This window comes from Diabrotica virgifera, chromosome 5, assembly GCF_917563875.1.
Source record: "Diabrotica virgifera virgifera chromosome 5, PGI_DIABVI_V3a".
Lineage (NCBI taxonomy): Eukaryota > Metazoa > Arthropoda > Insecta > Coleoptera > Chrysomelidae > Diabrotica > Diabrotica virgifera.
This window is the reverse complement of record NC_065447.1, coordinates 234,599,215-234,624,237: the sequence shown is the minus strand read 5'-3', so window position 1 is coordinate 234,624,237 and position 25,023 is coordinate 234,599,215. Positions and strand designations below refer to the sequence as shown.

The 25,023-nt window shown below is 32.2% G+C and overlaps 1 protein-coding gene across 1 annotated transcript; it reads right to left on the bottom strand.

Moving 5' to 3' along the window:
• Positions 1-9,717: 9,717 nt before the first annotated feature.
• Positions 9,718-24,828, bottom strand: LOC114337073 (MAU2 chromatid cohesion factor homolog). The gene is made up of 10 exons (XM_028287459.2): positions 24,471-24,828; positions 20,719-20,898; positions 19,771-19,893; positions 19,579-19,707; positions 19,151-19,247; positions 17,062-17,226; positions 16,617-16,864; positions 13,308-13,513; positions 12,801-13,003; positions 9,718-9,950 (listed from the first exon to the last, which is right to left on the bottom strand). Exons 1-10 carry the CDS (start codon positions 24,693-24,695, stop codon positions 9,757-9,759), a joined length of 1,770 nt encoding a protein of 589 aa, XP_028143260.1. The 5' UTR covers positions 24,696-24,828; the 3' UTR covers positions 9,718-9,756.
• Positions 24,829-25,023: the final 195 nt, after the last annotated feature.

Below are 25,023 nucleotides of genomic sequence, written 5' to 3'. Positions count from 1 at the left end.
CATAGTATAATTTAATAACTGAAGCTTTCTTCTACCTAAAATTCTTCTTGTCTGGTACTAATTGGATTGAATCTCAAATAGCAAAGTAATAGTTTTAGCAAAAAAACCGTCTGTTGTAAACCGATTTACTGCAGCTAGTTAGCTTATTGTGTATCTTCCATTCGTTCACGATACCTATTCCCGGATTGGGCATTCTTGTACCAGGTTATACAGGTCTAGAGGATGGGTCATCATCATCAGTGACATCACAGCTCGTTATGAGACAAAGCCTTCTTGAGAACAACCCTCCATTCACCCTATGTCTGGCAACTCTTTTTCATGTTCTGACACCAGTAGATTTTGAATCATCCTCTAAGTTGTCTTGATACCGAAGTCTCGGTTTTCCTCTGGCTCGTTTTCCAACCTGCCTTCTTCGACTAATAACATTTCTGGCTATTGCAACTTCCTCTCGCCTGATTATACAGGGTGTTTCATTGGGATACGGAAATACTTTAATGGTGAATAGAGGTCACCGAACCCGTTCTAGGTATACTAAATTTTTTGTCCTATCGACTTTTATGTCCGAGTTACAGGGTGTTTTATCGATTTTGCTCATTTCTTTCCCAAGCCATAACTTTAGAATTACCCTGTATATTTTTTTAATATTCAGTACACATATGTCTCATTCAAAAGCCAAACGACCGACATACTAATCACAAGAAAAATCCAGGTCCGGATTAACAAAAAATTATAAAGTAATTGTTACCTTAAAACAACACCCTGTATATTGCATATTTGAAAAGAGCACAAAAAACTAAGTCTAATGGTTCGCTTCGATTTTTCGGCCAGACAATTTTTTGACTTTAATTTTGAAATTATATTGAATTTTTTAAGAACTCAACATTAAAAAGCAGGTATTATTAACTTTTAATTAAAAATTATTAAAGTTATTGAATAAATACTCATTTCAAAATGAATCAATACTTATCTACTACATTGGAAAGACCCAATTATTAATCACAAGAAAAATCCAGATCCGGATTAATAAAAATCATAAAGTAAATGTGTCCTTGAAACAACACCCTGTATATTGACATTTTCAAAATTTGTTTGCACATTTGTAAAGACCACAAAAATCCGAGTTTATCGGTTCACTTTGATTTTTTGTGGAAAAATTTAATACCTTAAATTTTGAAATTGAATATATTCAAATTTTTAAGAACCTTGAAATTAATAAGCACGTTTTTAAAGCACTTTTAATAATAAATCATTCAAGTTAATGAATAAATACTAATTTAAAAAATATTCAGTTAATATTTACTGCTTTTGAAGGACTCACTTACTAATCACAAGAAACATCCAGGTCCGTATTAACAACAATATACACATAATTGTGACCTTGAAAAACACCCTGTATATTGAAATTTTTAAAATACGTTTGCACACCTGAAGAGAGCACGAAAAACTAAGTTTAATGTCCCGCTTTAATTTTTTGTGCAAACAATTTAATGACATTACTTTTGAAATTATATCGAAATTTTTATTATGAGTTCCCAGAGTTCCTAAAAATTTCGACATAATTTCAAAATTCAATACATTAAATTGTCTGGCCAAAAAATTGAAGAGAACTTACAGGGTGTGGTTGCAAGGTTACAATTACTTTATATTGTTTTGTTAATCCGGACCTGGATTTTTGTTGTGATTTGTAAGTGGGTCGTACGAATGTCGTAAATAAGTATTGATTATTTTTAAAATGGGTATGTATTTAATAACTTTAATAATTTATTGCTAAATAAGTGCTTTAAAAATCTGCTTTTTAATTTCAGTGTTCTTAAAAGTATCATTAAACATATTAGAGCAAACCGATAAACTCATATTTTTGTGGTCTTTTCAAGTGTGCAAAATACAGGGTGTTGTTTCAAGATCACAATTTCTTTATATTTTTTTGTTAATCATCCAGACCTGGATTTTTCTTGTGATTAATAATTGGGTCGTTCCAATGTGGTAATAAATAAGTATTGATTAATTTTAAAATGAGTATTTATTCAATAGCTTTAATAATTTATAATTAAAAGTTAATAATACCTGCTTTTTAATGTCACGAGTTCTTGAAAAATTCAATATACCTACATAATTTCAAAATTAAAGTCATAAAATTGTCTGGCCGAAAAATTGAAGCAAACGATTAGACTTAGTTTTTTGTGCTCTTTTCAAATATGCAAACAGATTTTCAGAATTTCAATATACAGGGTGTTGTTTTAAGGTCACAATCACTTTATAATTTTTTGTTAATCCGGACCTGGATTTTTCTTGTGATTAGTATGTCGGTCGTTTAGGTTTTGGATGAGACACATGTGTACCAAATATCAAAAAAATATACAGGGTGGTTCTAAAGTTATGGCTTAGGAAAGAAATTGGCAAAATCGATAAAACACCCTGTAACTCGGTTATAAAGTCGGAAGGCCAAAAAATGTAGTATACCTAGAATCGCCTCGGTGACCTCTATTCACAATTAAAGTATTTCCGCTCCCAATGAACACCTATCCATCTAAGGCGTGCTACCTTATGGAATTTTACACCAGGTTTCCTGAAACTTCTACACTGCGCAAAGTTGTGCACAAGCCTTGCTATTTTCTTCCTCCATATATTCTTCTTACGATTTATCACTCAAAACTTTTAAGCAGTTTTTGATCCTTCTATGTAATTGACCACACTTCTCGACGGTCACTTCAATTTTTCTGGGTAGTATTAAGTCCATTTGCCTTCCCAAGCCATAGTAACATTTATTGACAAGCACTATTCTTTTTTTAGTTTTATTTCTTCGATGACGTAGTTATAGTCAACAGCTAACCTAGATATATGAAAGTGTCCGCACCTTCCAGTTCTAAATCGTCAATTATTATTTTTCTAGATATCCAGTTGCTTGCTCAAGTACAACACATATATTTGGTTTTTTGAGCATTTATATTTACATAGTTCTAGTCTCTGTGCAGATACCCTTAACGACCGCAATGCATCTGTTATAGAATCTGGATCTAGCTATGATGTCGATGTCATCTGTATATCCAACAAATGGGACTCCCGAGTTACCTTCTCTAAAGCAAGGTTGAATGACACGATAATCTATCGCCCTGTCTTAGTTCATTGTTGCAATGGAAGGGTTTTGAAAGGTCGTTCTGGATTCTGACCATGCTCGCTCCTCCTGTGATGTAAGTTTAATTCTTTGAATAGATGAGGCGGTATGCGGTATTTGGAATTCCCAAACCCAGGAGAAATATACATCTAGAGGTTGAGTACCATGTGTCTTGGAGTCACTCGGTAGTCTTCTAAAACTATTTGCCGCCTGTGATCTAATGACTCGCAATGCAAGATATGGTTGACAGTTTAAAGTCCTCTGCTACACAGCTTAAGTCTCCATGAAACGCTTCCATTATATGCAGGTATTCCTTGACGTCCAGTAAGGAAGTCTGTTGAGTCTGAGCTTGATTTGTGCTTGCTTTCCAATATATTCCACATCCTTATGCGTTGACTACTTTCCTCCGCCTTTGAAGCCGATTTCTCAACTCCACGGTAAAAAAAATGCCCTGCCACTCACCAACTCATCTGCACGAAGCCTTTTGTCAGTAAGTGAGAGATTGCTTATACCGACAATCACTCGGATGTAAGAACCTCATTTGTTATCTAGCAGGATGCACGGAATGATCAGGATCAAATCATCAAAAGAGGAAGTGAGGTTGGCATTTGTATAGGAGAGCCTATAACGTTGCGCATCACTATCCCTTGCATTTCAACACGCTACCAATGTAACTCAGATGTAGTATTAAGTCAGCGCGATCTATGTTTCTCTGTACATAACAGGATTCCTACTTTATAAGAACTTTCTTGTCAGTCAGGGTATTGTTCGATATATTATTTCACTATTTAGACTTAATGGAAGAAGAGTCATAGTATCAAACAAAGAAACATCTGAAAAAGATATAAAGAATAGACTAGGATAAACAAGGAACTGCATACGAAAATTGAACCCGGTAGGTACTGTGGGATAAGAATATCAGTATAAAAACAAAAAGAAGAATGACCATGACAAGAAGTATCCTGGTTGTGAAAATTGGATAATAAATAAGAAAACCAAAAACAAAATAAGAGCTACATAGATGGCATTCCTAAGGAGAAGCTGCAGAGTAACAAGACAGAATAATTAACAAATAGATTAAGAAAAGAACAGGAATGAACTCAGATACAATAGACTAGGTACATAGAACAGAAGAAACCTGATACGGACATGTCGGAAGAGCTGATAGAAAATGTTGGATAAACAGCATAACAAAGTGGATCGCAATAGGAAGAAGAAAGAGAGGCAGACCCCGAACAGCTTTCAGATATGAAGTCGATGAAGCAATGGAAAGAAGAAATCTGCAGTAAGAGGACTGGCAAAATAGAAAGAACTGGAGAGAACGGTTGAGTGAAGCAATACAATGAAAACTGTAGAAATCCTTAGTATATATGAAAGAAAAGTCAGCTATTTACATTTAACGTTAGGTAATGAAAAGTTTTTATATTTACCAATATCAGTAAAAGCTATACACTTAATACTTAAGGCAACGCAAGACAGAGAGAAGATTGCTACAATTAGCCAACTTTATTAATGAATCGGGCACGTGAAGGACAAGAAGAATAATTGTATTAACTGATAAGAAAAACCTACATGTAATATAATTGGTCAATATTCTCGTAAAAATCTCCTAAAGCCTCAAAACAATAAGTAGAAAAAGAATAATTATCATTATTTTTTAAATAACTACTATTATTACGGAATTTATTTATCTTCCTGTGATATCATTTGCAGTGTTCCTATTATTTCAATTAAAGATATATATTAAATATAAAAAAACATAATGAATAGAAGATTAGCGTGTATCGACATAAAATCAAAATACATAGAAGTACTGATCTGCTATAAATAATTTTGTTACTTAAGTGAAAAAGACATTTTAGTATATTCATGTAAATATAAATGATATAAAGAATTTCTGTATTAATACTCCAAACGTGTTGTTTTATGAAATATTTTATTGGAAGCTATATTAGTTTTGTATTTTTTAAAGAAAATTATAGTGTCTATAAGAAAAAAAATGTATACACTTGTGTACGAAAAAAATCAACTGGTAAATAAATTGGCAATACAATAAATGTAGTAAAATTTAAATGAACGTTTTCAAAATATTTTATGCCTGTAAGTCTAAGGAATCTACCTAAAAGTCGCAATTAGATGAATGGAAAGAATAACTGAACCAAAACATCTACAAAAAACCCAAATTTGTAAAAAATCTATGATTACTATAAATCTATAAAGATGTTTTAAACAAGTGATATAGACCGACATCATGGGTACCTATTAGCGAAACTAGGGCTAAGCTATTCAAATGTCATGATTTATCAATATCCATAAAAATCATATTACTACGATGTTATAATATCTTTTCTATATTGTTATACGGAGTTAAGGCGCGGACTCTCACAAACGCCACCTGCAAGAAAATATCTTATACCAATATATCGTTGAATGCTGAAGATATCTTATACCAAAACGTTACTAATCAGAGTTTTTTAAAAATACAAAAAGAAAAAGCTCTTAACCACAATAGCCAACATCGGATACTTCGTTATCATCATGATAAACAGCGAGAGAAAAGTAGAAGGTAAACGAGAACCAGGAAGGCGAAGGATTTCCTGACTGAAAAATCTACGTACGTGTTTCGACATAACAACCACAAATCGTTTCAGAGCAGCAGTGTGCAAAGTACAGATTGCCATGATGGTCGCCAACATCCCAAAACGGATAGGCACTACCAGAAGAAGAAGATGCGATGAATTCAATTTCTACTATTCTAGAACTGACACAGTATGAAGATACTTAAAATAGACATGGGTAGGTGAACCTACACAAAAAAAAAATGAATTAACGAATTGAAGTAGGAATGTGTCTTTTCCATGTTTAAAAATAATTTTTCCTTTATAAAAGGTATATTCACTTTCAATCTTCTATTCGGTTTTTCTTTAGTACCTACTCCCCTTTTCGTGGGACTTCCACATAAAAACCACATACTGTGTGCACCACACTTCCAATTAACCTTCGGATGACCAAGCGGGGGAAATTTGGACCCCAGCGTATGTTTTCTTTATTAAATTCAAAAGTATTTTCAATTTTTAACTCATTATTTTTTTATTTGACTTTAATATCATTCTAGATATCCTCATATTTTAAAATAAAAAAAATTCCCCATATTTTACGAATAAAAAATATATTCTGAAGTTGATGTTTAGTAAAATACCGTCTATTATGTGTAATTCCAAGTAGTTTTACGCTAATGACGTCGACTTTGCAAAGTAACAAGACACTTACTCAACATACACACTACACATGGCACTAATACTCATGTTGTGACTGGCTGAATGACATAAAGTCCATGCCATAAAAAAACTTCATTTTTTTGTTGTCATTTTTGACCTGGGATCATATTTTCCCCCCTTGGTCATCCGTGTAACAAAAAAAGGTTGATCATCGGAAGGTTAATCAAGGGATGTAGCAAGCCTACAAGCAATATAATCCTACTGGCTGCGCCACTTCAATCAACCTCTCAATTTGAAGCCTACAATCAACCTGAAGTCGTCAATAGATTTCCTTCAAGAAGTAAAAGTATATTTATTTGCCATACAAGTAAATTTTTACATTCATTTTAGTTTTAAGGCCGAGGTGAGTCTTGCTTTTTACTTTTGAGATATTTATTTTTAATAAATATGATTAAAAAACCTAATTTTTTATTTCTCCCTTCCAAATTCCTCATTTTACAATTTGCATTAAGATTTGGTTCCTACAATTGAGAGGAAGTAGTCAAAACTTTGACAATAAAATTTACATCCTAAGTGTCATTTCATATGTAGTTACATGATTAAGCTGTCGCTTTATTGTTACATATTCTTTTCGTAATCTAAATTTTCATTGTATGTATGTATGCTTAGCGTTAACAGGCCTTTTAGACCCACTGCTGAATGGATATAAGGTTTGTTCCAACACAACGAGAAACCGTCCATGTGACGATCACCGTCCTGCGCAGTACCATGGAACGTATTAATTCGTTTCCATGGAACGTTAATTTTATAGTAACGTGATCGTTACATGACGTTTCTTCGTCGTGTTGGAACAAACCTAATGTCAATCGTTTTCTGTTCTTAGCTGTCATCTTCCAATCTGATTCCCAACTCACTGACGTCTTCCATTAATGCATTTCTCCATTTCCTTCTTGGTCCTCCTCTCTTTTTTTGCCCTCAGGAGCTCTCCAACAAACGAGCCCATCAGAATCAAAACCTGCTAAATCCAAAATTTTTCGTTTTCCATTTTTTACACATCAATTATTTTCAATGAGAAATATGCCACAATTTTACCAAAAAAATTATTTTATTAACGTCTCGACGCCCAAGTCGGGTGTCGTTGTCAAAATACAAAATAATACTAAATTAAACAAAAATGTTGTTGCTTAGTAAAAAATTCTTCCAATAATTTATTTAATCTGACTCATTTATATCGGCAATTCAGGCATGTATTATACATTTTAAAGTAGAAGACTTTAAAATGATATTGCCAATATTGATGAGTTGCGTTCCTGGGACGACTTTACTAAAAGATAGTTTTTGATTACATGAAATCAACCCAACTCAAGAATATCCGCCACAAAAAATCATAGCATGTGATTTGTCTTTAAAAAACAACCAAATGCAATGGTGGCAGTAAAATTCTCTCGTTAGAGACATAGTAAATCAAGAGGGAAAACCAGGAAAAAAACCTCGTGATATAGACCAGGGCGCATCTGTAAAAATATTAGTACATTTGGACGTTGAGAGGTGACTCAAATTTTTTTGCAGAAATTGCTTGAAAATAAATCAAATAATAATATTTGAGTTATCCTCCCTCTCAAAAAGGTCCGGAACATTGTTTAAATAATCAAAATGTCAAAAAATTAAGGAAAAATTCGATTTTTTTCTTGGTTTTTTAATTATAACTTTAAAAGTATTCATTTCCGAGAAAAGTTGTACTAACATAAAAGTTGCGTAATTAAATTTCCTACAATATAGAATTGGTTAAAAATTTAAAAAATAGTCACCCTTGTTGCAAAATAGCAATTATTGTGAAAAAAACATACAAAAACAAGTATTCGTATTTTACGTTTTTCAACCATTTATGCTACACTTAGGACCTTCATATTTCACCTTGAAAAACACTATGATACAATAAAACAATACTGTAAATTTCATTAAGATCAGTTCAATAGATTTTGCAAAATAAATTTTGCAATCCAGCTTTCGTAAAAAAAATTCATTTTTTCAAAATGTTACAGGACTGAATATAAAGCAGATAGCAAGTTGAAAATTTTTTTGCGTATAGAAGTGTACTGTACCTTTCATTCGCAATTTTACAAAATTAAAATCGATTAACACCACGGCGTCAGGAATTTTTTTAAATAAACATTAATTATTGGTGCTACGCGCAGGACAGCGGATAGTTTGCTCTGATTGGGCATTCCAATGACCTTTGATAATTATTGATACATTTTAATTTTTATTACATTTCGATATAAATAAATAAATTTGTTTATTGCAAAAAAAACACATACTCTATCCTTTGATATAACAATTTTATTAGCAAAAACTTTCTTTGTTCATATATTTTAACTTAAATAATAAAAGTTTATTATTTTTAAACATATGCAATTGTTTAAACAATATTTCACAAACAATAATAAAATTAGTTTGATTTTTGTGGAATTAAAATATTAAAATACAACAAAATATAGAGTAAGAAAATAATATATTAGATAAAGATTGGAAGACATTTTGGTGGAAATCAACTTGTGTGAATCGAACACTGCTGTCCTGCGCGTAGCACCAAAAATTATTGTTTATTTCAAAAATTTTCTTATGCCGTGGTAATTAATCGATTTTAATTTTGAAAATTGCAAATGAAAGGTACAGTACACTTCTATAAGCAAAAAAATTTTTTAACTTGCTATCTGCTTTATTTTCAGTCCTGTAACATTTTGAAAAAATTAATTTTTTTTGCGAAAGCTGGATTGCAAAATTTATTTAGCAAGATCTGTTAAACCGATCTTAAATAAATTTACAGTATTGTTTTACTGTATCATTAAGTTTTTCTGGGTGAAATATGAAGGTCCTAACTGTATCATAAATGGTTGAAAAACGTAAAATGCGAATACTTGTTTTTGTATGGTTTTTTCGCAATTATTGCTATTTTGCAACTAGGGTGACTATTTTTTAAATTTCTAACCAATTTTATATTGTAGGAAATTTAAATACGCAACTTTTATATCAGTACAACTTTTCTCGGAAATGAATACTTTTAAAGTTATAATCAAAAAACGAAGAAAAAAATCGAATTTTTCCTTCAATTTTTGACATTTTGATTATTTAAACAATGTTCCGGACCTTTTTGAGAGGGAGGATAACTCAAATATTATTATTTGATTTATTTTCAAGCAATTTCTGCAAAAAAATTTGAGTCACCTCTCAACGTCCATCTCAAAACAGATCCGCCCTGGACTAATACTATCCCGACATCGTAAGTATTTTATATGGCTTATAGTTTTCCAATCTTACGGGTGTTCCTATTTATCCCACGGTGTGTATCCCATGGTGTTATAATGTGGTGAAATGAAGAGACATGACCTTATTAAAAAATTTTAATAAATTAAAAAAATAAAGATATTACAATAAAGCTCCAGATGTACTTGGTTCATTTGTTGTATTCGACGGAAAGTTACCCTGTGTCCACATTATCAGATTATGTTCCGGCATCTGAGACGCTTGGAAATGATCGGTTAGCAACATCTGTGAGAAATTCACGTGTCTCTGGTACGCCTCGTTCTCCCGCTGGCTGTCACCGCAAATTCTATGTAAATCTAAAAATCAAAATGTTTTATTCCTATACCCCGTTTTTAAACCAGGAGAAGTAAACTCAAAAGACAGATTCACACCCAATAATGTCACTAGAAAAATAACGAAATACATGTTCTTTGTTGGTTGATCATGTCGGCCTTCGGCGGTAATCCATAAATATTATATTATTATATTACACTAATACGTCGCTACAGAGTTCTAACTGTTTTTTTTTATATAGATAGATAGATAGATAAATTTATTGATCTTTTTGTATCATTTACATGACATAAGACAAGTCACAAACATGGTATACTTACAGTACAATAAGTAGGTTATTAAAAAATATTACACTAAAGTAAACTAAAGTTATCTTATTAAAAACATTAATGGTAACAAACATTTAGTAGAGAACAAGATTACGAGACTGATAAAATATTGTTAAAAGTATAAAAATATCGGAATCAGTTGCTAGCTATTGTTCCAGCCAATGAATTCGTCTAGAGAATAAAAACAATGTTCAGTTAAAAACAACTTTAACCTGGTTTTGAACTTGTTAAAATGCAATATTTCTTTTATTGAATTTGGTAGCAAATTAAAAAATTGTCCTCCGGCATACATTGGAGACTTTTTAGTTGAAATCGGTTGAATTTGTTTAGGTGGATATCACTTTTATTTCTCGTGTGGTAATTATGGACATCACTATTTATTTGAAACTTATTCTTATTAAGAAAAATGTAGGTTAATCGTTTGAAAAGATAGATGCATGTGCAGGTCATAATATTATTCTTTTTAAATGTATCTCTACAAGATTCGTTGTAATCTAAGTTAAAAATTATAGAAGCAAATATTATAAAAGCAGACTAAAAATCTATAAATTAAAAGAATAACATAGACAACATAAAAATCAGTGTCAAAAATTCATAACAGTGGAGTAAACTTGCTTGAGGTTGGACCAATTACTCACAATTACTCACAAGAGTAAACAATTAAGAATTACAACGCGGTAAATTGGAATTACTCCACCTAGTAATAATAATAATGGAGTTTATTTGTATCAAATAAATTGTACATGATAAAATAAACTCAGTTCCTCACTGAAGTTGTACATACAACTTGTGCGTGAGGGTTAAATTTTGATTATAAAACACACTAAATGATTTTAAAAATTACAAAAAGGAATAAAAAATAGTCCTTTTGCTCATCTCTCTTAAAATTTGGGCCCCTCTTCTCACTAATTCAGTTACTGACAAATTTTGTTTATCGGACCTACAAAATCTTATAAAATTCAAGAAAGGATTGTGAATAATTTGAGATGGGTCTCTCCTCCTCTGGTGGGACTTCGTCTTTTACGAGAATTACCATGACTTTTTTATTGTGTTTTAGCAATTTTTACAATCATTTTCACGATTTACAAACTTATAAGTGACGTTTCAAATAAATAAAATAGTTTAAAAACAGGGTTTAGTAAACTACAATTTTTATTAAAAAAAACTAAGAAATCACATTTAATATACCAGAAAATCAGAATTAAATTGCAATACAAGGCGTCACAATATGGCAACTGGCAACGAGATTTAGTTATAAAGTGTTATGAGTCCACGTTTTAGGTCGGGAAGATCATGGCTGACGCTATATTTATAATGAGGAAAGTTCAAGAGAAATCGTTAAAATACAACAAACAGGCACATTTATGTTTCGTGGGCCTTAAGAAAGCATTTGACAGGGTCCAATTAAAGGACGTTATCCATTATTATACTCAAGAGAGGTACCTCCAGGAATAATCAAAGCGATCGAAAACATCTACCAGAACAACCCACTCAAAGTAAAAGTAGAAGATGAACTAACTGACCCAATTAAAGCTGGCAATGGGATAAGACAGGGAGATTTCTTGAGTCCTTTATTGTTCAACCTGATCACGGATGAAATAATAAAAGAGTAAGAACTAAAAAAAGATACCAAATGGGAGAAAAACAACTTAAAATAATCTGCTATGCAGACGATGCAATACTAATCTCTCAAAGTGAAGATGATTTAAAACGTATGCTGCACCAATTTAACATAACCGCCAGAAAATTTAACATGTTAATTTCTCCAAAAAAGACAAAATGTATGGCTATAACAGCAAATGCAATAAGATGTAAATTGGAGTGGAGGGTCAGATAATAGACCAAGCGATTGAGGTTAAATATCTAGGCATCCCACTACCTAGCTACGGAAGGCTCGAAACAGAAGCGGAAGATCAAATGAATAGAGCAAACAGAGCCGCAGGTTGCCTGAATGACACAATGTGGAGAAATAAAAATATCGGAAAAGAAATGAAAGGCAGAATTTACAAAACAACCATCAGACCAATAATGACATACGCAGCAGAAACACGACCCGACACACAGAGGACAAAAATATTGCTCGAAACAGCGGAGACGAAAACCCTTCGAAAAATCGATGGTAAGACTCTATGGGACAGAGCTAGAAGTACAGATATACGACGGAGATGCAAGGTGGACAACGTTAATAACTGAGTAAGAAACTGACGAGTAGAATGGAATTACCACATAAGCCGAATGACAACAAATAGAGTAGTAAGGACAACGAGAGACAGTTCCCCAATAGGAAGACGATCAGTGGGAAGACCACGAAAACGACGGAACGACGACTTACTAGATAGTCGTAATAGAAGAAGAAAGCGGGTTTTAAAGATTTGATTTAAGGCCAAACCCTACTACCGCGGCGACCAAGTATTGATCGGAGGCTTTCCGGTTCTTTACCGGATCGAGTACTGATCGATCCGTCAGTCTTATTAAATGATGAAGTATATCTCGAAATATTACTCTTACACACAATCACTGGTATATTAAACATTTATATTTTACCTTTAAGAATTGCAGAAGCCCATAACTGAACATGAACATCCGGTATTTTACTTGCAAGTTGCATCGCTGGAGTTACCATATTCATACTTTCTCTGCTGTTGCCTAAAGACAGAAATATATGACCGAGCAGAACAAGTGAACACGATGTTAACCGATTTAAGTCTTCAGCATTCGCCATCTTCAGGGTTTCTCGTAGGTATCTCCTAAAAATAATTGCAATTACACATTATTTAAACAATGTCAGAAAGAAGGATAAAATAAAAAAAAAAGAAAAAATATAATAATGTAAGTAAGTGTATATAATATTAAGTGTCTAAACGGGGGAGTATAATATTTAGTAACAACCTAGTGGGATGAACTAGAAATGAGAATGATTCACTAATATTGTTTAAAAAGCATTTTACAGATGCCTAGGTATGTATAGAACCATAGGTTCTATACATACATAATGGGTTACATTAAATATTTCACTACTGCAAAAAAAATTGTAATTCAGTTTAAACTTACTTCGCTTCGTTGTACCGTCCTTGAAAGAATGCTTGCAGGCCTTGTACATAATAGGCAGCTGCTCTGAGACTGTGCGAATGGGACGGTAAACTTTCTGGATTGATTCTTTCGTGTAACGCGTTGAAATCTGCTTCCCTTTTACCTCTTAAGTATACGATAGCGAGATTTAAGTTGGCAAAAGTCCATAATTCCCTCTCTCTAGATGTCTGAAAGAAAAAAGGTCATTTTTTTTATTTTAGAAAGATTTTTATTCTCATAGAATTACAGACATTCCAGTCAAAGACTATTCGTATGTTAGCTAAAGCCCCATGGCACGTATAAAACCAAACCCTTCATGCAGACCTCAACATTCCTTTCATCAATGATGTGATCGCTAACCACTGCAAAAGATACATGAATGGCTGCGCAAACTATCCAAACCATATCATAGGCGAATTATTTAACCATCCACTGATCGACAGACGCCTAAAAAGACTTTGGCCAGAAGACCTAGCTGCTAGGTAAATTCCAGAGAGTTGTCAATGGACGACAACTGCCACAAACCAAGAACTTATATCATATTTACTTATTACTTTATTGAAGTAGATTGTAAATTAGCAATGAATAAATAAATAAAAAAATTCTCATACAAAGATATAATAATAACCAATAATTTATTTTAATTTATTTTTTTTTTCACAAATTTTAGTATTTCACTCTCTCATAAATTCTATAGCTTGTTCTCTTTTTTTAATTCATACTGTTGTTCTTGATTTAATCATTTAAAACGCTCAGAGGCATTGGTATCTGGTGATAATTTGATTCAGAGGGCGCTGATTCGATTCTAGAAAATTCTACAATTTTGTTTATCAATCATAAATTCGATTTTAGAACAAAATCTTTATTTTCTTTCTGTATAAATAGGGCATGTGCTAATTAAAAGAGAATATGAGAAGATGGTAACAGATACAAGGTCTTACAAAGGAGCAGATGCAGATAGTGATCATTTCCTGGTAATGGCAAAACTTAACGAAACATTTTGAAGAAAAAATAAAAGAAAATTAATCATAGAAGCAACTTTGACTATCATCATCATCAAGGCCTTTCATTCCCGATGGAATGTTTGTCGCTTTTACTTATGAGCTCTGATTCGCTTATTGTGGTGAATCACTCCGCATTATTCTTGTGTATTGTCAAAATTTGTTGTATGACTTGGCTTTCGTTACAATTTTCTTCCACATCCTTCAATGTGTGCATATTTCCCTCCAGTTTCTCACTTTCAGGATTTTGATATCTCTCATGACCTGGTCCTCCCATCTCTCTCTCTGTGTCTTCCTCTCGGTCTTTCAGTTTATAAATGGCTTCCATCTGGTGATCTTAATCAGTAGGCTGTTTTCCTTCTCTCTATGTATCCCAGCCATCTCAGTCTCTGCGCTTTAATAAAACTAAATATACCTTCTCCCTTCATTATGTCTCTTAGTTCATGGTTCACTCTTCTTATTTCTCTGTTTTCCATTCTTATTGCGCCCATAATCTGTCTAAGGATTTTTCTTTCTAATATTCTTATTTTTTTTTATTTTTTCTATGAGGCACATTGCCTCAGCTGAGTATGTAACTACTGGTCTGATTGCAACTCTGTATATTTTCAGTTTTGTATTTCTGGATAAGTTCTTATCCTTCATTAGCCCATGATATCTCCAGTATGTTTTGTTCCCTGCTAGTATTCGCTGTCACTTCTTCACTTCCTTTTGCCATTCATAATCATTCATCATCCCACAGCCAAATTTGTCCACTGTCGGACATAGGCCTCCTCAAGATCCCTTCTCTGTCCTGGGCAGCTGCAATCCACCAATCCAGTTTGTCGCTATTCTTTTAATATCGTCGGTCCATCTGATAGGTGGTCTTCCACGACTTCGTTTGTCTGCCCTTGGCCGCCACTCTAGAATTTTCTTTGTCCATCTGTTGTCTCTCTGTCTTGCGACGTGTCCTGACCATTTCCACTTCAACTTCGTAATGCGTTTTACGATGTCTTCCACTCCAGTTTTTCGCCGTCGAAGAACATTCATAATAATTACTCCCAAATATTTAAATTGTTGAACTCTTTCAAAAGTGTAGATTCCTATCTTGATTTCTCTCGTCCTGTTATCTTCTCTTCTAGAGCAGAGTAGATATTTTGTTTTTTCCCTGATTAGTTTCTAAACCTCTTTTCTGTGCTTCATTTGCCAGGATTGTTACTGCTTCTTTTAATTTTTCCTTATATCTTCCCATGAGAACTATGTCATCTACATATTTGTGTTGAGAAGTGGGATATAGTTCCTTTAATTCCGCTGGCCTTAATTATTGTTCCTTCTACTGCTATGTTGAATAGTGTGGTTGACAGGGAATCGCCTAAACTTTGAATATTTATCACAGCTAAAAGAAGAAAAATGAGAACAAGAGTTTGCAGATGAAATTGCAAAACACAACCTACATGTAACGCAAAAAAGTAATTCCAAGAAAAACAAAAAGCTATAAAATCGAGTGGTTTGATACCAAATGCAAGGAATCTATCAATAAGAGAAGGAATGCAAAAACAAAAAATGTTACAGCAAGGAAAAGAAGAGATTAAGAATACAAATAAGAAAATGGAACGAACAATGACAAAAAGCATCTGTAGATCAAAAAAACAAAGTTTTTTGATCTACAGATGCTTTTGCAGATGCTACAGATGCAAAAACATAGGCAAAATAGAAAATCATAATGTTTACTTACATTTAAACAGCAATCTATCAATAAGAGGATGAATGCAGAATAAAAAATGCTACCGCCAGGAAAAGAAGAGGTTAAGAATAAATATATCAGAAGCGCAAGTACGAGTTCAAAATCAATTGGCAGATCCCTTCCAGATAACTAAAGGGCTAAAACAGGGAGATGAGCTGGCACTGACTCTGTTTATGGAATATGTTATAAGAAAAATATCTGCAAACTTAAAAAATTTATTGTTTAAAAGTCTAATCAGATTGTAATGTACGCAGATGATGTAAACTTGATGGAAAGAACCATAAGAGCATCAAAGAACTTTATGTGGAGCTTGAAGAAAATTCGAAAGAAATAGGGTTAGCCCAATATGTTTAAGCCCAATATGCTTAAGAGATATTGAGGTTGGATAATTGGATGACAGCAGTCAGGGACAGAGTACTTCAAGACGAATGCTAGAGAAGGCGCTAGCGCCATAGGAGAGGATAAAAATGGAACAAAGAGTGACAAAAAGCATGTGTAGATCAAAAAACATAGACAAAAGTTCATTGAGAAAATCATAAGACAAAATAGAAAATTATAACGTTTACTTACATTTAAAGCAGCAATAAATTGAGCCTCGGCTGCTTCCATACAGTTCATACTCATGGAATAAAGACCCAACAAGGTGTGTAACTGTGGGCCGTGAGTTTCTAATAATTTGGGACATTGTTTACACAAAGTTGCTGCGGACGATATTTCTTGTAGGGCTTGTGTTTTATTGCCCATCACCAATCTGCACATAATTATATGTTCCAGGAGCATCAATTGAAATACTGATAGAATTGGCTTGTTATCTACAACTTAAAGAAAAATTTCGAAATCAAGATTGGTAAAAATAGAAGTCAGTAACTTTGAGTAGTGTGACATTGATTTACACGTGAATTTTAAAAGTGTACTATGTGTTTAAAAAGTGTACTGTTCAAGATCTACAACATATAATAATACACTTGGCAATCATAAGAGCCTTCTTAAGTAAACCTTTTTTAACTGAACTTACTTTTTAGTTTTTCGATCTGCATTAACGCTTTGTCAGTGTATTTCTGGGCTTTTTCCATGTATCCTGCTTGCATGCTGTGCATCACAGTAACCAAATAAACAAGAACATATAAATGTTCTTTCGGCATCCACAAAAACATGTCTCCTGCACTAGGTCCCATAAATACTAAAAAAAATAATATACTGAAGAATAAAGGAAGTGTATTTTATTTCAAGTCTGTAAATATCGGGATTGCACAAGCAGGATAATAAGCAATAAGCATGATGCACAAGAAGAGCAAAGGAGGGCCCTAAGAATAGAAGAAAAAATTACATAGAAGAAAAAAGGCATATTTGAGGAAAAGCCGTTAAAAGCATAGAAGGGCTAAGAAATAAAAAAAAACTCGAAAGTTCTATAGAGACCTAAACAAAATGAGCAAAGAATAGGGAGCTGTAAGAATGGAGAGGGAAATACGGCCTCAATTCTTGGTTTGAATTATTTGAAGCAAAATTTTTCGACGCAGTTAAAAAACTACATTTCAGCATTACTTGAGGATGACAGAGTAGAACCTTATACACCGATTGCTATAACAGGTACATCTATAACAGAAAGTGATGTTACATGGGCAATACAAACAGCAAAAAAATGAAAAAGCACTTGGTCCCGATAAAGTGTGCTGAAATACTAATAAAGTTTTTGGAAAGAAATAAAATTAAAGCACTGTGTGGTCTCTTAAACAGAATTTATGTCACTGGGGTATCACCAACTGATTAGCTTAAGTTGACATTTGTTAAAGTACCAAAGAAGCATCATGTAAAGATATGGAGTGATTGTCAAAGAATAAGTCTGATGAGTCATGTTTTAAACATCTTCCTGTGAGTAATACATAGCAGAATGTACACAATATTAGAGGAGAGAATTAGAAATAATCGATTCAGATTTAGGAATGGCTTGGGTACGAGAGAAGCCTTGTTCAGAATTCAAGTACATACTGATACAGATATGTAGATATATACATCAAACTGTGTGCAAACGTTTCTGAAAAGGCTTTTGACAAGGTCCGACATAACAAAATGCTAGTATTACACATTAAAACAGCTGAATTGGATGATAAAGATTTACAAACAATTATTTAAAGAAATAGTTTAAAAAAACAGAGTAAATATTTAAAGAAGCCTTAGTGGATACAACAGAAGGAAATACATATTGTGAATGGTGTAACCGAGAACAATATTAAATATGCCTACAATACCTTAGTGCTGGCTAATTGCGAAAAGCTTCAAAATCTATCGGACCTGATATTCAGTAGTCAGGTGAGTAGGATATGTGGAAACAACGCCACATTTCGTTAAAAAAACTCTACCAAAAAATCTTAAAAGGGCAGAAGACATCAGGATCGAACTAGCAAAATATTTTTACAAGTTAGTGAATCAACTATAATTACAACTATTTTGTTTATTACCACAAAATGGAGATTAAGGATGAATTTGGAAATTTGGAAGGAACTATTTTATATTATTGTCAACAGAAGTATCACAGTAGTTAATTAAAGTTTATGCAGCGGTTACCAATCTTTTTTAGCTTGAGGCACACTAACTTAAAAACTCGTTCAGCCACGGCACACTTGGGTAAATAATCTCTAATGAATATAATCATAATGTACTGTTATGTGAATTTCGCGGCACACCTACAGGGACTTCAGGGCACACCAGTGGGAACCTCTGGTTTATAGTACAGTAGAGCGTCGATAATCCGAACCCTGGTAATCCGAACGCAAAAAAAAATTATAAAATTAAAAAATATGATAGCAGACCGAATTTTTGGATTTAATATGACAATATGGGCAAAATATGACCGCGGATTTTTGTTTTGTTTATGCAGAAATACATACAATATATTTGTTTATTATGTAGGTGCTTTATTCCTCGTAAAATACATGTACATATGTACTACGTTTATGAGCTTTGTATGTTTTTTAACATATGTTCGATAATCCGAACAATTTGGTAATCCGAACTACCCCTGTACCACTTAATTCGGATTATCGATGCTCTACTGTATCTAAAAATTTATAATACACATGTTAAGAACGATTACAAATAATACTAACCGTCATCAGTAGCCATTATAGTTTGAATACTCTGTTGTAATTGTTTTAGACAAGGTTTAACACTTTTCACTTGTCCAGCCATTAAGTAAAGACAGACCTAAAAAATCAGAATATGGCTCTATAATATCTTCTTTAATAACAAATACTTTTTACTCACTTATCAGATAAGTATTTTTTTATATATTGATGCCTTAGTATGAAAACCTTGTATCTCATTTTACAGACAATTGTACACTAGAGATTTTAAATTGAATTTCTTCATACTCTAAACCAAAAACAAAAAACTATCTTTACATATTTTTGATTCTGGGTACATTTAGATGGTTTTTTCACATATATTTTAGGATAGAATATGCAGAAATTAAGTTTAAAAGTCTCTCCTGTAAAATGAGATATGAGGTTTTCTTAGTAAGCTATTGATATGTTACCTGTAACACTAAATAGTAGACTTTAACATATTCCTTCTGATACACAGCCCCTGTCCAAGTTTCTATTAAATGTCCTGCTTGGTTTAATACCTGTTGAACTTCTTGTAACTTTTTATCTATTAATAATAACTGCAAATTTAAAAGATATGGGACTTAATGTATACATGTTTAGCTGCAGAAATACAAACTTACCATTCCTTTGCTTAAGAGAAACAAAACTCTTGTGTATGAAGCATTTGAAATGTGAGCATAGTCTACTCCGACGCCCAATAAACTACTGGCTAAGGTGTAGTCCTTCTCAGTTGCATGGATTTGCTAAAAAAGTGTCCATATTAACTATATACATTGGTGATGGATATCAATGAATCGAACAGTATTCAATTCCTAAAAGTTCTCAACAACTTAAACCTGAAGTATTTGAATACTAACTAATGAAGCCTTCCCTATTTTATTAAGCTCCTCTGTCTCAGTACTTGAATGTCAGCAGCTATTTTTAAAAGCAGATGCTGGTTCCCAAGCAAGAGGAGAATTTTTAATTTTATAAGCAAATATTTTTATAGGTCAAATACTTAATATAATAAACTAACATAATGAAAATTTCAGGATCAGGCAAAACCAAATATGTAATTGAAAAATATGAAAGGTAGAGAAGTTATGTACAGTTGTGTCGACTGAATAGTTTATACCGTTTAATATCCAGTGGACAATTTTTTGAATTTCTACCTAGTTTAAATGCACCTTTTACGTCAAAGTGACGTTACCAGTGGACACAGAATAGGTTGATTAAAATTAAAAAATCAAAATAAAATAAATATATTTTACAAAATTTCACAAAATGGAAATTATAGAAAAAAGTATTTAAGAATAAAATTGAGTTAAAATTATTGAGTTTGACCATTGCTATTGGTTCTGAACGTCGTTCAAATGCCTATAGGCATTTTGGGCACTTTTAATAGCTTTTTATTTTGTATCAATACATGAAAAATTTTTGACAAGCAATTTGGCATTTACTAAATCCATACGACCCTGCAATACAGTATTACAATATAAAAATGAAGTTGTAAACTATTCAGTGACAACGAATGTACTTATTTATATGTTATTATGTGAGTTAGTATTTATTTGAGTTATTATACCTACCGCAAGTTGAAATATTAGTCTACAATGCCAGTACACATTATGCTGAGACAACTCGATGGCTTTTCTTAAGATTGGCTTGGATAATGAAATCTGATCCTGTTGTTCATATAACTCAGCCAAAACGCTAGCAGCTTCAAATTTGACATCATCAAATGAATTAATTGCTTGAGAAAGCAACCACTGAAATATTAAAGACTCACTAAGTAATGTATTTTATAAGTATTAATTTATACAGATACAGAAAAAATTAATAGTTGGTTAATTTCAAACCTCTACTGGAACCAGAAAGTCAAAATAAGAATTGAGGATCAAATGTCAGAAGAAATAGGTAGAAATTCTTCAGATGTAAGACAGGGCTGTATATTGTCACCACTGATGTTTAATATACAGGGTGTGTCACCACTAACGGGACGGAAGAATACAGCGAAATGGTAAAAGATTTGAAAAAAATTTTAAATTAGTAGTTTGTAAGTTGATAAAAGCTACATTATAAAATTATTTTGAAATATACAGGGTGTGACAATAAATGGCGGCGTATCAAAGTTATATTTTTTCTTATGAAACACCCTGTATTTCATTGCATTTTTTAATTGTCCACAAAAAATAAGGTATAGTTTCATAAGGCTTCCCTATACCTATGTATAGGGAATAAGACTATATAAACAGTTATACTAAACAAATTTACCTCTTTCGAATGGTATATGGATATCCTATACCTAGGTCTCATAGTTTTTGCATAATTTACAATTATTTAAATTCTTAATCTGTTAATCGATTTTAAAACAAAAGATAAAGTTAATTAATGTCATTTTCATTAATGTCATTAATACAGTCTGGTAATTATTTTATAATTAATGCATTCCATGATTGATTATTACACATTTATTTACAGGATGTTCAAAATTTACAGTTTCATTACTCGATTATTCAATGTAGCATAATATGATGGTTATTTTATTAGAACACCATGCATATTAATCACAGGTTTATACAGGATTATACTAAACACAGGTTCCTCTTTCGAATGATATATAGATGTTCTATAACTAGGAGTCATAGTTTTTGTGTAATTTTCAATTTTCTTAAACGGTACATCGATTTTAAACATATTTATAGTCACTCTCGATTTTTAAACTCATCATCTTGGCATAGTTGTTATAGAGTGTAGTTGTAAATAAATAATATGTAGATATATTTTTATTTGCTGATTTGTAAAATAAATTTTTTCGTTATTGAAAATAACTAAATACATAACAAAACATAAAGAATCTCAATAAAACAAATACATAAATAATACAAAATAAACCACAACTTACTAGTAAAAAATTATCAGTTATGTAATACATGTTCAAAATGTTTATACAACAAGCGATTTTAAATGATTTGTTTACATTATTTAACATAGCTGGTGTTATAGACGCAAAAGCGTTCGAAATTCTTAATTTCATAAAAATATCATCTGAAGTAGTAGGGTAAGAAGTGTAGCATTTACAATATTTTTAATATAACCCCATTTAAAAAAATTCATCTTGGTCAATCCTGGTGACCTAGGTGGCCAAATATATGGACCGAATCTATCTATCCATTTATTTCTAAATTTTATGCTGAGGTTGTTCTTAACATCACGTCAAAAATAAGCAGGAGCTCCATCCAATTGGAGCCACATGTTTGTTCGCACGTTAAGTGGAAGGTTTTAAGAAGAATCCAAAAATCTTGTTTTAAGACATTTAAAAAAGTTGCTCCATTCAGATTTTCGTCAAAAAAATATGGGTCGATAACGTACTTGCTCAGAATACTGCTCCAAACATTAACACTTCATCAGTGTTGGCGATCAACAGTAAAATGTTTGTTTACTGTATCATAATAAAATAAAAGCTATGTCTATTAACTAGACGATTATTATGAAAAGTAGGTAGACTCGTCTGTACACAATACATTCTTAAAAAAAATCATGATCTCCAAATTCTAAAGTCTATAAACGAAAAGTTAAATGTTCCTGTTCTGTCTAATGCTGGTGTAGTTGAGTTTTATACGGATGATAGTGGTTTTTCTTATGTATTCTACATACACTCGTTTGACTGATTTCCAATTGACCCGAAATTTTTCTCGTACTTAGTATTTGGGTTTTCCGTAACAGAAAGCAGGACATCAAGTTCGTTGAGGTCATCAAAAATAATTGGTTTATTTTTATTTAACTTTTCGTGCCTATGCAACATTACCAGTAGCACGGAATCTATCGAGAAATCCCTCAAAAACGTCCTTTTTTGGGTGTCTTCTATTAGGATACTTTTAAGCATAAACTTTAGAAGCTAAGAGATAATTTTAAAAATATTCCCCAATGCAAAGTAGCATGTCTACTCTTTCATAGATAGAGTGATTTTTCATTTTTAGGAACAACTAAATTTGAATGTAATTGGCTCTTCCAAAGCCATTTTTAAGTAAAAAAATTTCGAATATTATACACGGATGTTTATAGTTTTGATAATTACCAGACCGTACTGTCATAAACTGATAGTTCCATACAATGACATTAATTAACTAGATCTTTTGTTTATAAATCGATTTACAGATTAAGAATAATATAATATAAGAAATAAATAATTGTAAATGACGCAAAAACTATGACACTTAGGAATAGGACATCCATATACCATTTGAAAGAGGTAAATTTGTTTAGTATAATTATTTATTAATATGCATGATGTTCCATTTAAAATAAGCATCATATGACACATTGAATACTCCAATAATAAAACTGTAAATTTTGAACACCCTGTAGACAAATGTGTAATAATTAATCAAGGAATACATTCAACCAATATCCAACTATTTAGATGTAAAAGTAATGTTTTTATAATTTCTTAAATAACTTGGGAATAAGCCTTCTTTTAAAACTTTACATTTTAAGAAAAGTCAACATAACTCAGAACACTCTGTACATAGGTATAGGGAAGCCTTATGAAACTATACCTTATTTTTTGAGGACAATTAAAAAATGCAATGAAATACAGGGTGTTCCATAAGAAAAAATATAACTTTGATACACCGCCATTTATTGGGACACCCTGTATATTTCAAAATAATTTTAAAATGCAGCTTTTATCAACTTACAAGAAGCCGTGTTCCAAGAAGCTTTAGGAAAGTATAACCTAGATTAGTTTATTAGACAGATTTAGAAACAAGAGACACAAGAGATTAAAAGACATATAGAAATAGCTAGGGCAAAATTTGTGAAAATGAAAATTCTATTAATGTAGTAGAGACCTAAGAATTGATCTAAGGATAAGGTTGTTGCGCTGCTACGTTTTTACAACGTTGCTCTACGGATCTGAAGCCTCGACATTGAAGCAATTAGAGATTAAGAAATTAGAAGCTTTTGAGCATTGGTGTTATTAAATAATGCTACTAATATTATGGGTAGACAAAATTAGCAATATTGAAATCCTTGATAGGGTTAATAACAGGGAGGAAATTATACAGACAATTAAATGGCGGATGCTTGAATATTTCGGTTATACAGTAAGAGGTCCTCCTTATAGTCTACTGCGTTTGATTATAGAGGGTAAATAAAAGATAAAAGAGATGTAGGAATAAAGCAAACCTTCTGGTTACAAAATCTAAGGGGATGGTTTAGTCTGAGGTCTAACCAACTATTTCGAGCTGCTGTAAGTAAAATAAGAATTGCCATGTTTATATCCGACCTTCGATAGACGATGGAACCTTAAGAATAAGAAGACAGAAGTTTAACTTACTGCTTGCTCCAAATGGTTCTTAGCTAGGTCTATGTTCTTTGTATGAGTTAAAAGGATATTTCCGAGTTGCAAATGGGTTCTTGCTTCGACTCTCTGGGGTGGTTTAAAATTAAAAACAGCTTGGAGACACTGAATACATGTTTTTATCATGGGAGGACTGGAAGTCCTAAAATATTCGGCTAAGCCTAGAAGAGACAGATACCAGGCATCTTGAGAAGAGGCCATTGTATCCTTAATACTTAATATCCATTAATCCTAAATAGTTCTATAATAAAGAGTCTAAACTAAATTAGAAATAAAACCGGATTTTTTGTTTACATGTTAATCTGCAGAGTTTTCGTTTTTATTGTTTGTGTTGGTAATAATGACAGGTGACAGGAATGACACTTTTAGCTTAGCTCGTTTCTAATTCTATTAAATTGTTAAAATAAGATTTTGATAAAAAATCAGGATGTCGATAAGCACAAACACCGATAATTTGCTCCTTTGTAAAAAAATCTATAAATATAAATACACAACTATATTGCTTTCAATAATTCAAATAAAAATCAGT

Excerpts from the sequence above, each read along its gene's own strand:
- LOC114337073 (XM_028287459.2), bottom strand. The coding sequence starts at position 24,695 with ATGGCCTCTTCTCAAGATGCCTGGTATCTGTCTCTTCTAGGCTTAGCC. Across the intron at positions 19,894-20,718 it reads GACTAATATTTCAACTTGCG|CAAATCCATGCAACTGAGAA; the intron begins GTAGGTATAATA and ends ACACTTTTTTAG. Across the intron at positions 19,248-19,578 it reads TCTACTATTTAGTGTTACAG|GTCTGTCTTTACTTAATGGC; the intron begins GTAACATATCAA and ends CTGATTTTTTAG.